Source organism: Melanotaenia boesemani, chromosome 2 (assembly GCF_017639745.1).
Source record: "Melanotaenia boesemani isolate fMelBoe1 chromosome 2, fMelBoe1.pri, whole genome shotgun sequence".
NCBI classification, from domain to species: Eukaryota; Metazoa; Chordata; class Actinopteri; order Atheriniformes; family Melanotaeniidae; genus Melanotaenia; species Melanotaenia boesemani.
The window spans coordinates 39,752,258-39,766,502 of record NC_055683.1 but is presented as its reverse complement, the minus strand read 5'-3'; the positions used below and the strand labels follow the sequence as shown (position 1 = coordinate 39,766,502).

At 40.5% G+C, this 14,245-nt stretch overlaps 1 protein-coding gene across 1 annotated transcript; it reads left to right on the top strand.

Annotated features, from left to right (window-relative positions):
- The first annotated feature begins 4,175 nt into the window (after positions 1 to 4,175).
- Positions 4,176 to 13,707, top strand: LOC121628337. Its single transcript, XM_041967363.1, has 15 exons — positions 4,176 to 4,223; positions 4,320 to 4,390; positions 4,503 to 4,583; positions 5,396 to 5,449; positions 5,587 to 5,746; positions 5,943 to 6,089; positions 10,674 to 10,788; positions 10,991 to 11,108; positions 11,186 to 11,277; positions 11,623 to 11,740; positions 11,833 to 11,934; positions 12,610 to 12,786; positions 12,892 to 13,102; positions 13,246 to 13,312; positions 13,663 to 13,707. The coding sequence occupies exons 1-15, from the start codon at positions 4,204 to 4,206 to the stop codon at positions 13,705 to 13,707; spliced, it is 1,578 nt and encodes a 525-aa protein (XP_041823297.1). The 5' UTR covers positions 4,176 to 4,203.
- The last annotated feature ends 538 nt before the right edge of the window (positions 13,708 to 14,245 follow it).

Genomic DNA, 14,245 nt, shown 5'->3' with positions numbered 1-14,245 from the left:
TTCAGTGGGAGAGGTACCCATCTTAGCAGCAACAATTCTTGGCAATCTCCCTCAGCTTCATTTTGTTTTCTCTTCTTAGGCAGCCCAGACCTGTAAAGACACTGTGGTACTGCTTTTTCATTTCAGCTTACAGGTCTTTGCTGACAGTGTCGACAAGATGCATTAGCTGCAGGTCTGTGATTGCTGAAAACCCAAACAAAGAAGTTTTTGTACCACCTACACTGATTGCATACTCCTACCCTTATGTTCCAAAACCCATGAAACTGACTTTACACCTTTAGAGGTTTGCTGCTGGGCCGACACAATGGTATCATTGCTTTGGTTGTTGGGCCGTGCTGTTTTGTTAAGTAGACAGATGTTGGAATTACTGTAACCTCAGCACCGGTTTCCAACTTGAAGGAAATGTCTTGACCAATCACTTAAATAGTCTTTTTCCATGTCAATGGTTTGTTCCCTGCAGATACTACCCCCAGGCAAAGAGTGCTGTCACTCTCTTCTTCAAGTACTGCTCCCACTCTACCTGATCGACAAACAGCTGCAAAATGTCCTCTTTTTCTGCTTTTTCTGCACTCTGCTTCACGTGCTGCACAATTATTCAAGGAGTGAACTGGTGTTTTTCCACATCTTCTGTAACTTTTCTGTCCTTTCTGTAAATCTGTCTGTCCCTTTCCATAGGCAGACTTTCCTGTTTGGTGTTCTTTGTGAAAATTCTTTTTGAATCGAATTGTTTTGAATTTCTTTTTCTTTCTCTGTGGTATTTTTCTCTCGCAACAGAGGTTGCTGTCTTTTAATTTCCTCATGTTGTCTTACTGCAGTAACTGCTTTTTCCATGGTCAATTCACTGTCCATCTGTAATGTTTCTGACAGGCCGTGATGCCTGCTACCAACAACTCATCTGTCTCAGATCATTTCATTCGGCAGTGGGCTGTATTGGCAGTGCGAAGTGAGTTTATAAACTGCAGTAAATATACAGGCCATCATCTATTTGTCCTCCCTAAACTTATAAACACTTGGTCCTATTACACATTCAGTCCTACTACTGTATGAATCGAATTTTCAAACTGTCACTGATTCTCAGGAAATCCTCAGCCGCCATGCTGAATCCTTGTTCACTCATGATGTCTTTGAGCATTAAAACCCACCACATGGACACGATGAGGTTAGAAACCTGATTTTCTCTACAGGTGGTCCTTCAGTCTGTGTCCACCCTGAGGGCTGATTACTTTGTCACATATATTATTTGTGTTTTTCTCCATAACTTTCTCTCCAGGCTGAGTGCGTGTGGTCTCTCAGAGACAAGCTGTGGACCTCTGTCCTCAGTCCTCAGCTCCCAGTCCTCCAGTCTGACAGAACTGGACCTGAGTAACAACGACCTGCAGGACTCAGGACTGAAGAAGCTGTGTGGTGGACTGAAGAGTCCAGACTGCAAACTGGAAACTCTCAGGTTAGGATTCATCAAACTGAGAGTTTAAAATTAGTATTTAATAATGACTAATAGAAAACCTGTGGAAGGTGTTTGTGTGATTGTCTCTGATTCAGGCATCTTACACCACATGGACTTACCAGCACCAGTAACTGGTCCCACATCCGGAACCTCTCGGAAAATATAAAGTATTGGTTCAGATTCTGTAATAGGTGTAAGGTGCTTTACAAACAGAACTTTTCAGAAACACTCTCATAACTGGATGAACGCAGTTTAATTGTAGGGCTATTTCTTTTTATTTAATAATGCTAAATAATCAAGATAAGTTGTTTAAGTAAGTTAATCCTGCTCATTTTCACATGTTGCCATTGACAAGAAATAATCAATAATTTCTAGTCAAACTTATTCAATTTAATAGAGCTTAACGACGATGACTTCCTTATTTAATTTAACAGTTTACCATTTAATGCATAGTGTCCACTACAGTGGAACTTATTTAAAAAAATTTTTTATCAGTTTTCTTGGGTATGCATGGGTAAGGATAATGAATTTGTACCAGGAAGGAGCACAAAATGACCACACCAAACAGAATATCAGGTCTACCACACCAGGCAGGATCTTAGATCTACACCTCCCAATATGGTGGAGAATGAGAGGGTTAAGATACTGTGGGACTTCCAGATACAGACCGACAAAATGGTGGTGGCCAGCCAACCGGACATTGTGATCATGGATGAGCAGCAAAGGAAAGCCGTAGTGATGGATGGAACCATCCCCAATGATGGAAATATCAGGACAAAGGAACAAAAGAAACTGGAGAAATACCAAGGACTCAAGAAAGAGCTGGAGAAAGCATGAAAGGTGAAGGCAACAGTAGTACCAGTGGTCATCGGAGCACTGGGGGCTGTGTCCCCCACACTGGAGAAGTGGCGCCAACAGATACCTGGAGAAACCTCAGATATCCCAACCGAGAAGAAATCAATCCCAGTAACAGCTAAAATACTTAACAAGACCCTCAAACTCCCAGGTCAACTTTATTCTCATCCACAATGAAACCATCATTTTAAGTTCATAATTTGTTCCACGTGTTTTAATCAGAATAAGTAGAGTCAGCAGAGCAGCCTGTCTCTAACTCAACCAGGCTGAATGAAGGAGGACTGATGCCTTTAAAAAAGTTACAAACTCCCTTGAAAACATGATTGGTGGATCTCTGTAGAAACCTGGAAATTTGACATTTGTCACAAACTGAGACATGAAGTGATGAACTTGGAAAAAATGAGACTGTCCTCCTCTGAAAAACGACCACATAGGTCGTTTGTACCAGCGCCGAATTACGACCACCTTTTACGTTTTAAAGTTTAGCGACCTCTAGCGGTCGAGTAAATATCGGCAGGCTTGTGTCTCAGGAAAGACGTCACCAAATGAACCTTGACCTTCATCACCAATTTCATCATTTCCTGATTGAACGTTGTAGCATTGGTAAGTCCGACACGTTTATATTTAAAGGAGTTTTACTTGATATTACTTTCATCTGTCTAAGAAAAATGGTTTCTACACGGTATAATATGTGATAAAATGGCTAAATCCATAAAAATTAATGACTCATTGATCGCGTTTATGTGAGTCCAGGAGATTTTAGTTAGCGGAAGTGGCTAGTTTTTAGCTAACTAAAGTGTCCTGACTTAATATCAGGTATAGCTCTGCTGATATTTTATATTAAAGTAAGCTATTACTTGTAACTCTTACGTATCCGAGTTTGTTTAATTTGATGTTTCAGTTGCTGATCAGTTGTGAATAATAGAAAAGACAGGATTTTACCAATAAGATGATAACGTTAGCTTACAAGCTAATGTTCGAGCTAGTTAGCTTAATGACCGGTCCACCTCAAATAACATGCAAATCTGAAGGTGCGTAGCTCAAAACATAATTATCTTGACCAATAACACACTGACGTTACTGTTTTACCGAGCCATTATTAGCAGAAGGTGATATAGACTTGATAAGTGTTAAAGAGAGATAACTTTTTGTCAATGGGGTTAAACTAAATTCTATGACCAAGCAGATTCTGTAAGCTGTATTGCCATTTCTGTCCGCAGTAAACAATGTTGTCCTGTATTCAAACTGTATTTTGACCATTTTGTGTCTGACTTAAATTCTATAAACCCATCCCTTCAATAAGGGTCGAAAATGTGAAAGAAAATTGCAGGTGCAGCACTAGCTGGATTTACAGTTCAGAATCAGGTCCATGTTAATTGTTATTGCTGATTTAATGGCTAACATGTCAGAACCCCATCAGTGGTCAAGGATCAGTCTTTGACAGTCCATAACCAGTTGATACAGACTCTTGTTTAATTAATCTACTTTTCTTTTACTTTTGTATGCACAACTTAATCCCCGTAGACTTGTTTGTGGTTATTCACTTTGCATTTAGCTAAATGTTCATTTCAGTGGCAACAAACAGAAGACAGTAGTAGTTGCACAACTAATCCTAGTTCACCTGTTTTGTTTGATGTTGTTTCTGTTTTTCAGGTCTTTTGAACATCAGTCAATTTCTGTGCAATCCAACGGTTCTTCTAAGAACCAGTTTTTCATTTCTTCTACTAGTTTCTCTTTCTCTCTTAGCTTTTGCTTTTTGTGGTCGTGTTTCTGTCTTTCCCTCTACATCTTTCTACTTTGACTTTTTCCATCCTTCTTTTTTTTATTTCTCCTTCCCTTTGTCTGTCTCAAAATGGCATCTGAGAACTTTAGACAGTGGCTTGAGGAGGGGAAAGCGTTGGCAGATGAGTTGGAAGCCAAAAAGGTAAGATTTTTTTAGATATTTTTCTCTGTGATTGTTCTTACCAAATTTTCTCTGAAAAAAATTTTGTGCACACTTTTTTTTCTTTCTTACTTTTAGCCATCAAAGAAAAGGAAACAGAAGGGAACCGGAGGCTCCAATGTTTCCTGGAGGACGAGGGACCATAATGGGTACATAGTACCAAAATTCATCAGAAAGAATCGATCTGGTCAGCAAAATATTATAGTTCTGATTATAAGTTGATACTGTTGGTCAGTATTAACTTTTCTTTCGTCTTTGTAGTTAAACACAGGCGCACTATGGAGGTGCCAGAAGTTGAGACCTCGCAGATGGATGAAGTTCCTCAAGAGGTCACAAATCTTGGTATGCATATTGAATTCTGTCAGCTCAAATAGAGTCAAACTTGATCTTCTAGTTTGGAAAACATTAAGTACTTATAGGCATCTGAATATTGTATGTACTGTAGCAGCCATGTATATAATGCAATAGCTGTGAAAAAGCTATATAGATTTTTTTTGTTTTATTAAAAAATATTCTTATGGCTGTCCTTTTTACATTTTTTTATACTCTATCAATTTAGATAACCATCTTCAAACACTGAGAGACCTGCTGAGTTCGGTCACCGTCCCTGCATCAGCAGAAGTTTAGGAGACAACCAGCATGTCTGTGTGGACCAAGAGGCAGCTGACCACAGAGAGAAAATTCAAGGCTGCAGTGCCAGAGCTCCTGAGTTGTATGCTGGCCGCAGAAAGAGTTCCCCAGCATTGCTGTCAAAAGTGCAAAACAGTCAAGGCTGTGGTCAGGTGCTTGGACTGTGTTCCCTCAGGAGTTCAGTTTCTCTGCGCAGGATGTGACTCAATTGTCCACAAAAAAAATGTATTTCATGACAGAGAAGTCATGATTGACCATTTTTATAAACACATTCCTCCCACATCCTTAGTGAAGATGGATGAAAGCGGTCATTGTGAACTGGTTGAACAAGGTGTGTTTAAAAAAATGTATTAGTCCATAAAATCTACTGCATATACAGTGGTATAATATGACCCATGTCTGAAGTTTTCTGTAACTGTTAAAATTTTTTATTTGAATACTGGTATTTTTTTCTGACATTTTCATAACTATAGTATGTATGCTGCCGATTCTTCCACCAACACAAATCTGCTCCTGTGGCCCAGACCAAGAGTATACCATCTCTCCAGGAAAGCAGACTGTCTTGGTGACTATCAATGGCATGTTGACACTTCCCTCTACTCTCTGGATACCATCACAGGCCGATGATGGCTTACTATTATCACTTTGTCCTGTTTTGTAAGGATACTTTTGAAACGGTATATGTTGTTTTGTTTTTTTTGTTTTTTTTTTTCAGGTCCATACAATCTTTGTCTGCCTGCTGTGTATTGCCCACATTGCTCCTGCAAGTGGACCCCAGGGATCAGTGACCTGATTAGTAGCCGATACTGGCCAGCAACAGCAAGCTGCCAAATGCTGTTCAAATTTGATGTCTTTGCATCATTTGAACAGATGAAGTTGGCCAGCCCAGCTACGTCCAAAAAAGCATTTATAAGAATGCTTGAACATCGGGCACATTGCACAGGACGGGTAAGAACTCTTGTAATTCGAAAATTTGAATTCCAAACTGCAAAGTTTTTAATTTACCAATTAACCAAAATAATACCATCCTCGTTTTCAGAATGGCAGTATATGTGGTGATACATTCCACAGGGTGTATCGTGGATTTGCCTTCTGCAACTGGAAGAAAGAGCATCTGTGTCAGGTTGAGCCCTTCAAGTGCCCTGCCTGCAAACCAGACATGCTTGCCATAGCTGCAGATGGTAACAGAAAGCAGTACCGCTTCAAGAAATCCAAAGGGTTAGCAGACTAATCTTTGTAATTGATATATTCTGTATATATATATATATACATAATACATATACATATACATAATATATATATTCTAGAATGCGCCGCTAGGTGGCAGCAGCAATTGTGGTAGCTCTGTTTTTAACTTGTGATTTTTTGCAATATAGCCGTCTTTTTTAAGATATCAGCTGTCAATCTGTGTCTGTTCGGGTAGATTTTTCGCGCTGGTCAGAGGCTGTGCTATACGGGAGATTTTTCTGAATATTTTTTCTTTTTTGCAACACTTGTTATTGTGAGTCTCCATGGCAACGAGACTTGTTTACCATCGGGATCAACTGATAAAACTCTCCAAACTCAAGATTATCAGTGAAACAACACTTCAAATCCCAACGGAGTTGAAAAGAAAGAGAAGAGGATGCAGGGCAGGAGCGAGGCAGAGAGAAAAACGGTGGCGATTCAAACCGTTTCTTCCAACGGTTGTTATGGGAAACGTGAGATCGCTAGTTAATAAAATTGATGAACTTCAGGTGCTAACCAGGTCTCTTAAAGAATACAGAGAGTGCAGTATTATGTGCTTCACCGAGACATGGCTGCATGAACACATCACAGACTGTAATGCGTCTGTACACGGCTTCAGGACGGTCCGTGCAGACCGCAATAAACAACTCAGCGGGAAGCTGAAGGGAGGTGGAATTGCGGTGCTGGTAAACCAGCGCTGGTGTCATCCTGAACATGTCACTGTTAAAGAGAAGATCTGCAATAGAGACATTGAACTGCTAGCTGTGAGTCTCCGCCCGTATTATTTACCCAGAGAGTTCACATGCGTTATTCTGGTAGCGGTATATATATTACCTGGTACCGCTCCAGACGCAGCCTGTGATGTCATTAACTCTGTAGTGGCCAGGCTTCAAACACAACATCCAAACGCATTTGTGGCGATCTCTGGAGATTTTAACAACATCTCCCTCTCTGCAACTCTACCAACTTTCCAACAGTTTGTCAGCTGCTCCACCAGAGAAAACAAAACGTTGGACTTATTTTTATGCAAATATTAAAAATGCATACAGCTCCTTTGCCCTGCCACCTTTAGGAAGATCAGACCATAACCTAGTTCTTCTCTCCTCCTCCTACAAGCCCATCGTTCAGCAACAACCAGTCATTAGAAAGGCTATTAGAACCTGGTCTAATGAAGCTGAAGATGCTCTGAGAGGATGCTTCGAGGCTACAGACTGGAACGTCCTATGTGAACCTCATGGAGATGACATCAATGCCTTGACTGAGTGTGTGACAGATTATATTAACTTCTGTGTGGACAGCACTGTTCCAACAAGAACAGTGAGGTGCTTCCCCAATAACAAACCCTGGATCACCAGTGACCTGAAAAAGCTGCTGAACATCAAAAAGAAAGCTTTTAGGGATGGAGACAGGGAGTTATTGAAGTCCACACAAAAACAACTTAAAACACAAATGAAGAAGTGCAAGGAGGACTACAGGAAGAAGTTGGAAAGTAAGCTTCAGAAAAACAATGTGAGGGATGTGTGGTCAGGAATGAAGAAGATCACTGGCTTTCGGGATAAAGGAGGATCAGACTGATGGAGGTCTGGACAGAGCGAATGAACTGAACATGTTCTTCAATAGGTTTAGCTCACCTCCTGCTTCAATCCCAACTAGCCACACACCCTCCATGAGCCCACAGCTTTCCTGTCACACCTCCACTCTGTCACCCTGCAGCTCAGTCAAGGACCTTGACACAACCTCATCTCCCTCCACATCAGGACTTCCTGAAACCTCCTCTGCCTCCACCTCCACTCTGTCTGTCTCCTGTAACCAAATCATGCAACAACTGGTGAAACTGAACCAGAACAAGGCTGCAGGTCCAGATGGTGTCAGTCCCAGAGTTCTCAAGACCTGCTCAAAACAGCTATGTCCGATTCTCCAGCACCTGTTCAACACCAGCCTGAGCCAGAGAAGAATCCCGGTGCTGTGGAAAACATCCTGCCTTGTTCCAGTGCCTAAAAAACCACAACCAGCTGAACCAAAAGACTACAGACCAGTCGCCCTGACATCTCACGTCATGAAAGTCCTGGAGAGACTCTTACTGGCTCACCTCAGCAAGCAGGTGAACACCTTTCAGGACCCATTACAGTTTGCATACCGTAATGGGCTTGGGGTTGAAGATGCCATCATATACCTGCTTCAGAGAGCCCACTCTCATCTGGACCAGTCAGGCAGCACTTTGAGGGTCATGTTCTTTGATTTCTCAAGTGCTTTTAATACGATTCAGCCTGCTCTGCTGCGTGAGAAGCTGCAGAAATTCCAGGTGGATCCCTCCACAACCACCTGGATTTACGACTACCTCACAAACAGACCACAGTTTGTGAGACTGAAAGGTTGTGTGTCTGAGATGGTGGTCAACTGCACTGGAACACCACAAGGGACTGTACTTTCACCATTTCTATTCACGCTGTACACCTCAGACTTCCAGTACAACTCTGAGTTCTGTCATCTGCAGAAATACTCTGATGACTCAGCAGTTGTTGGGTGTATCAGTGATGGACAAGAAGCAGAGTACAGAGAACTGGTCGGTCAGTTTGTGAAATGGTGCGGTGACAATCATCTCATCTTGAATACCAAGAAAACAAAGGAGATGATTGTTGACTTCAGGAGGAACAAGAACACACATAGAAGTGTTTCCATCATGGGAGAGGAGGTGGAGGTGGTGGAGGAATACAAGTACCTTGGAGTTCAGCTGGACAACAGACTTGAGTGGAAAAGCAACACTGAGTACATTTACAAGAAAGGTCAGAGCAGACTCTACTTCTTAAGGAAGCTGAGATCTTTTAACGTCTGCACCAAAATGTTGCAAATGTTCTACAGGTCTGTTGTTGAAAGTGCAATCAGCTTTGCAGCAATCTGCTGGGGCAGCGGCATCAGAACCAGAGACTTGAAAAGAATTAACAAACTGATCAAGAAAGCTGGTTCTGTGCTTGGAGTAACTCTGGAGCCGCTGGAGTTGATCATCAAAAAAAGAATTCTGTACAAGCTGACGAAGATAATGGAAGATCCTTCACACCCTCTACACAACGCCGTGACGAAACAACAGAGTGTGTTCAGTGGGAGGCTTGTTCAAGTCCGATGCAAGACAGAGATACAGAAGATCCTTCCTTCCAGCAGCTATCAGGCTGAAGAACAAAGCCCTTAATTAATTAATGTGATTGTTTTACTAAAAAATTACTACTACTACAATATTGAATTTCCCTTTGGGATTAATAAAGTATTTTTCATTTCATTTCATTCATTTCATTTCATTTCATTTCATTTCATTCATTTCATTAACTATAATGAACCTCATTGCTAAGAAAAATATATTTCAATGTACATACAATTCATATTCCATCATTCATGGCATCTAAAATTATTATTCTAATTTGAAAATCTTTCTGGACAGTCAGAAAACAATGTTTATAACCACATTATTGCAATATTGTAATTCATGATTATAATCCTAAAATATAACACATTCAAAGTAACTATGTAGAAAAGCCTTGAATGTTCAGCATTACTCTTTAGTTGATACTTTCAGGCCACATTTGATGTAGTAAATGGATATAGATATAGATATTTTTACACTTGGTCAGATGTATTATAGCCCTGTTCATAACGTGGTTGTAATATCACAGTTCCATGACAACAATCCATTAATTTGTTCGGGAACTTTTTGTATCCGTTCCATAGCCCTAATCCACACCCAACAGCTTTACCCTTACAGTAAACCAATATTTAACTACTCGCTTTATGCCAACTTTCAGCTTTCATTTCCACAGGTGACATAAAGGTTGTAATAAAATAAGGAAATTCCTCTTATTTAACAGGACAGATGAACAATCTCTTTTTGATGGCCTGTTCATTGCACAAGATGCCCAAGTGTCTGCCTTTGTGGATCAGACAAGAAGCCAGATGACGATTGTAAGGTTTTATCCAACCACCTACCCCTTCGTCTTTATTTTTTACTTGTCTCCGGGCTACATGTAACAGTTTATCTCCTTTCAGAGAACTGGTCATGATGTATGTGGGCCGGCAACTTTTACTGCAGGGCGAGAAACCTCCCAGAAGTCCAGGGCCAAGGTGGACGAGAAGGGCCTGGAAATTGCCGTTTGCAGACACGGAATCTTGCTACAAGGCTTGAATCACTACCGTGGAGAAATTTATGCTTACCCACTGTTCCTGCAGAAGGAGTTGGCTCAGGCTGCAAACATCAAATTCTTTTGTATGGACCTCACTTGCAGGTGATCTTAACCCTTACCATACCTGAAGCTTGAATCGGTTTTTTACACTGTATTAACTCATTTTAGCTTGGCACAACAGGCCTAAAATCATACCTTTGGGACATTATGGCTGTAGAAAGTTGATATGGCTTATTTGGTATCACCTCTGTGTCCAGCAGATACAAGGTATTATTAGCATTAGCATTTATTTTGCTTCATGTTTGTCTGTGGTTGGTAATAGAGTTTTTACTGGTGACCTCCCCCGATTTGTCTCCTTATCATTATGTCAGTATGCACCCCAAACACTTAAGTGGTTTTCTCATTACAGGTATTGGCCATACTTGGAGAAGATGGCAGAGAAGTTGTCAGAGCTCCAACCACTGACAGAGATGAGGCCTTTTCTGTCTGTAATGCATGCCAAGGCTCACACTGGCAAATGTGAGGTACAGTGTGCAAGTTAAAAGTTTCTTTTCACACTAGAAAAATTCCAAGTCTGACCAAATTCATTACTATAAATCATGTGAGAACAGTCAGTCCACATATTGATCAGATACAGTATATCTGGTGTGTAGGAAAGAAAGTAAATACAGAAAGTTTATAACTCGTGCATATATTTGTGTGTTTGTTTGTTTTATTTTCGAGCAGGTGAGGTGGGGTGGCAGAAACCAGGATGGTGCAGGAAATACTGTTGGTGAGGAGGTGGGGCAAGTGAACAGCTTTCTCTCAAGGGCAGCTCTGACCACAAAATACATGACCAAGTCAGGTTGGTTTAAAAAAAATAAAAATTAAAAAAAGGCATGCTTTGACACTGCTTGAATTGACATATTCTCTATTTTACAGGGAGAGCCGATATGATAACAATGCTTGCCATGGGATGGAACAACAGGAAGGTGGAGAGTCTACACAAGACACTGGCGAAGCGATTTGTTAAAGTAAGACGTCTACACTGTATTTTGGTATTTTAACATTTACATTTGTCATTTCAAGCATTTACATAGCAAAACTTTATAGTGTTTTTAACCAACCTAAACGTTTTACAAGGCTAATCAACATTCACCTCATTCACACATTCATACACAGGTGGCTGAGGCTACTGTACAATGTGCCACCTGCTCATCAGATTATCATTCACACACACAGCAATATGGGGTTCAATATCTTTTCCAAGAATACTTTGACATGTAGACTGAAAAGTATTGAGCGTTTTTCAACAGCAGATAGACAATTGAATAAAAATTATTCTTGCATTGTATTTTTTCTTCTGAAAACATAAATAGATTACACAGAGAGCAGAAAAGGAAGCAGCAAATCTTCAGCATCTCCAGCATGACCTCAACATCACTTTGGAGGACACAGAACAGTGGATTGAGGATGTGAAGCAGTGGGCAGCCACTGGTATGTAACACGGTTGCCGGTGTGTCAGATTGGTACTGTCATTCATTTGGCTACGTTTGGTTTTCCATCTCTGCTTATTTGTGTTTTTCAAGGGAAACATGGTGCTCATAGTAGCCAGGAAGAGCTCCAGAGAGAGATTGATGAGATCATCTATTCCCTCAGAAGGAAGAAGCATGATCTCTACCGACAAAATGGTATTTAGTTTTGCATCACTTAACAACTAATGCTTGTTTGTTGTTCTTACTAATACTTTTTTAATATAACAGACAGCAATCAAACGAGGCAACGGAAACGGAGGAGACTGGGTGAGCTCAAAAAGAAACTCAGAGAGAAGATCGTCCAATACAACACAGTTGCTGCCGATGAAGACAAAATTGACTCAGAAGCAGCATGCAGTCTCTCTGATGAAGTCGTTCTCCCTTGGGAGGCACAAGGAGATGGTAAGCAAAGTGGTACCATTTGTGTGCTTGTTGGTGACCATTAATCTAAGTAGTAGGTATAAGTGTGTTCATGTTAATATTAAGCTGTGGATATTGGTATAAGACGACCAATGGGCTCTATGCACAACTCCACTACTTCAAGAACTTAAGGCAGCTCCTTTGTTTCCTGTCTTTCAGTACTGGATGAACTGATTAATCCAGGTGTGTCTGGCCATTTAATGAGGTCGGGCACACCTGGATTAATCAGTCTGTCTAATAATGAAAGACAGGAAACAAAGGAGCTCCCTTAAGTTCAGGAAGTAGTGGAGTTGTGCATAGAGCCCATTAAAAATTAGTGGGCCACACAATGATCAATACTGAAAATTCTGGTAGAACATATTGAAAAGTTTTGATTGATTCCCATCTGTTCTTTTTTTTTTTTCAAAATAGTGGTGAGTCTCCGTTTGAAGAGGCGACTTTTTGACCAGGTCATGCTGGTCAGGCGCATGGAAGAGGAGAAACCAATCCTTGTGAAGGAGATGACTCAACATTATCAGTACCTGAGAAAGGCATTGGACAAACTGGACAACCTCCTCCATCACACTGAAGAGAACATCAAGAACCATAGTATGTTCTACAAATATTCTATTATATTCTAAAAGGACCATGGCATTACCTGTTTCCAACTTTATCTGCCTATTTTTAAATTTCATTCTTCAATTTTCACTCAAGCTACTCCTACAGATATGACAGAGGCTGGATACAGGGGACTGCACTGCTGTCTTCTACAGAAGAAAGACATTCTTCAGAAGAAACTGAGTGCTGTCACCAGCACCTATGCCCGTGTAGACACAGACCCCGGTGTTTTTACCGTGTTGGAAGAAGATCTGGAGGACTTTGAAGAGGATTACAGCAGTTCAGAACTTTCAGATGAAGAAATGTAGTACATCACATAGAGCAGGTTGTGCATCAGCTGCCACAGATGACTGAACGTATGAGCAATTTCTCTGAAACTTTTGTTTTTTCTTTCTCGCTCTCTGGCTGTGTCGGACCACTTGGAAAACTCCTGGTATTCCCAATGGCCAGTCCGCCCCTGGCATCAATACATTTGGACATGTGTGGGTCATGCAGTTATTACATGCTGAATATGTCTGGAGGAGAAGTTATTGTTATTTTATTTTCTATGAAATGTGTACATGTAAACAGTTACATCTGGAATAAATACATGCCAGTTTACTCCACATCTACTGTGTCTTGTTTTAAATCCATCTGTTAAATTTAAAAACATCTCAAGTTTGAGTTCATTTGCACAATAAAAAAAAGGAAAATTAAGCATAGTCTACATGTTGTACAGGCGAATTGGCGACGACATCGATACAAACTACACAAGGAAGAATGGGGACAGAGACGCTATATTTCTGGTGTGTCTTTGCACCCTTGTAGCATGTTCACAAGCGGCAACGTTTAGCTAACACGTTTATTATTAAGCGATCTGATTGATTAACTTGTATGGAGCACCCTCTCGGTAGGAAGCCACATTATATTTAAAAAAACTTTAAACCACTTTTTTACTCAACAACAAAAATAGATCCAAGTTACGAGCCCCGAAGTTCTGTTTTGAAACGTTGCTGAATCCGTTCTGCCATTGAACATACCCTCTGTAGACTGCGAAACAGAGCGACTGGAATAAGTGCTAAAATAGCATTATTTAATGTTCATGTAAATGTTTTCATGTCAGCAAATTAATCAAAATACAAAAATATACGATGTAGTTTGAGTTTTTATGTTGAAAAATGAGTACATAGATAATTTCGAAACCCTAATGTGACAACCCTAAACCTAACCCGGAAGAATACTTAAGGAACTACAATTTGTACAGAATTGCAATATGGAGAAGCGTGGTGCGCCACATGTTTTGTAGTTCTGAACTGTTTTCCCTATTATGTGGTAAGATTACAAGGAAGATTGTAGGTTCTCCGTGGGTTTTTGAGGGTGGAAAACATGTATTTGTAATCAAATTTGAGATTTCTTGTTGTTTAGAGGGTTAAATTATGTTTTTTATGGGTTTTAACTCAACACAGTGGCG

Bases quoted from the DNA above. Each gene is read 5' to 3' on its own strand.
- LOC121628337 (XM_041967363.1), top strand. From the start codon at position 4,204: ATGAGTTGGAAGCCAAAAAG. The intron at 4,391-4,502 runs GTACATAGTACC...TCGTCTTTGTAG, and splicing joins AGGACGAGGGACCATAATGG to TTAAACACAGGCGCACTATG. The intron at 5,450-5,586 runs GCATGTTGACAC...TTTTTTTTTCAG, and splicing joins TGTCTTGGTGACTATCAATG to GTCCATACAATCTTTGTCTG.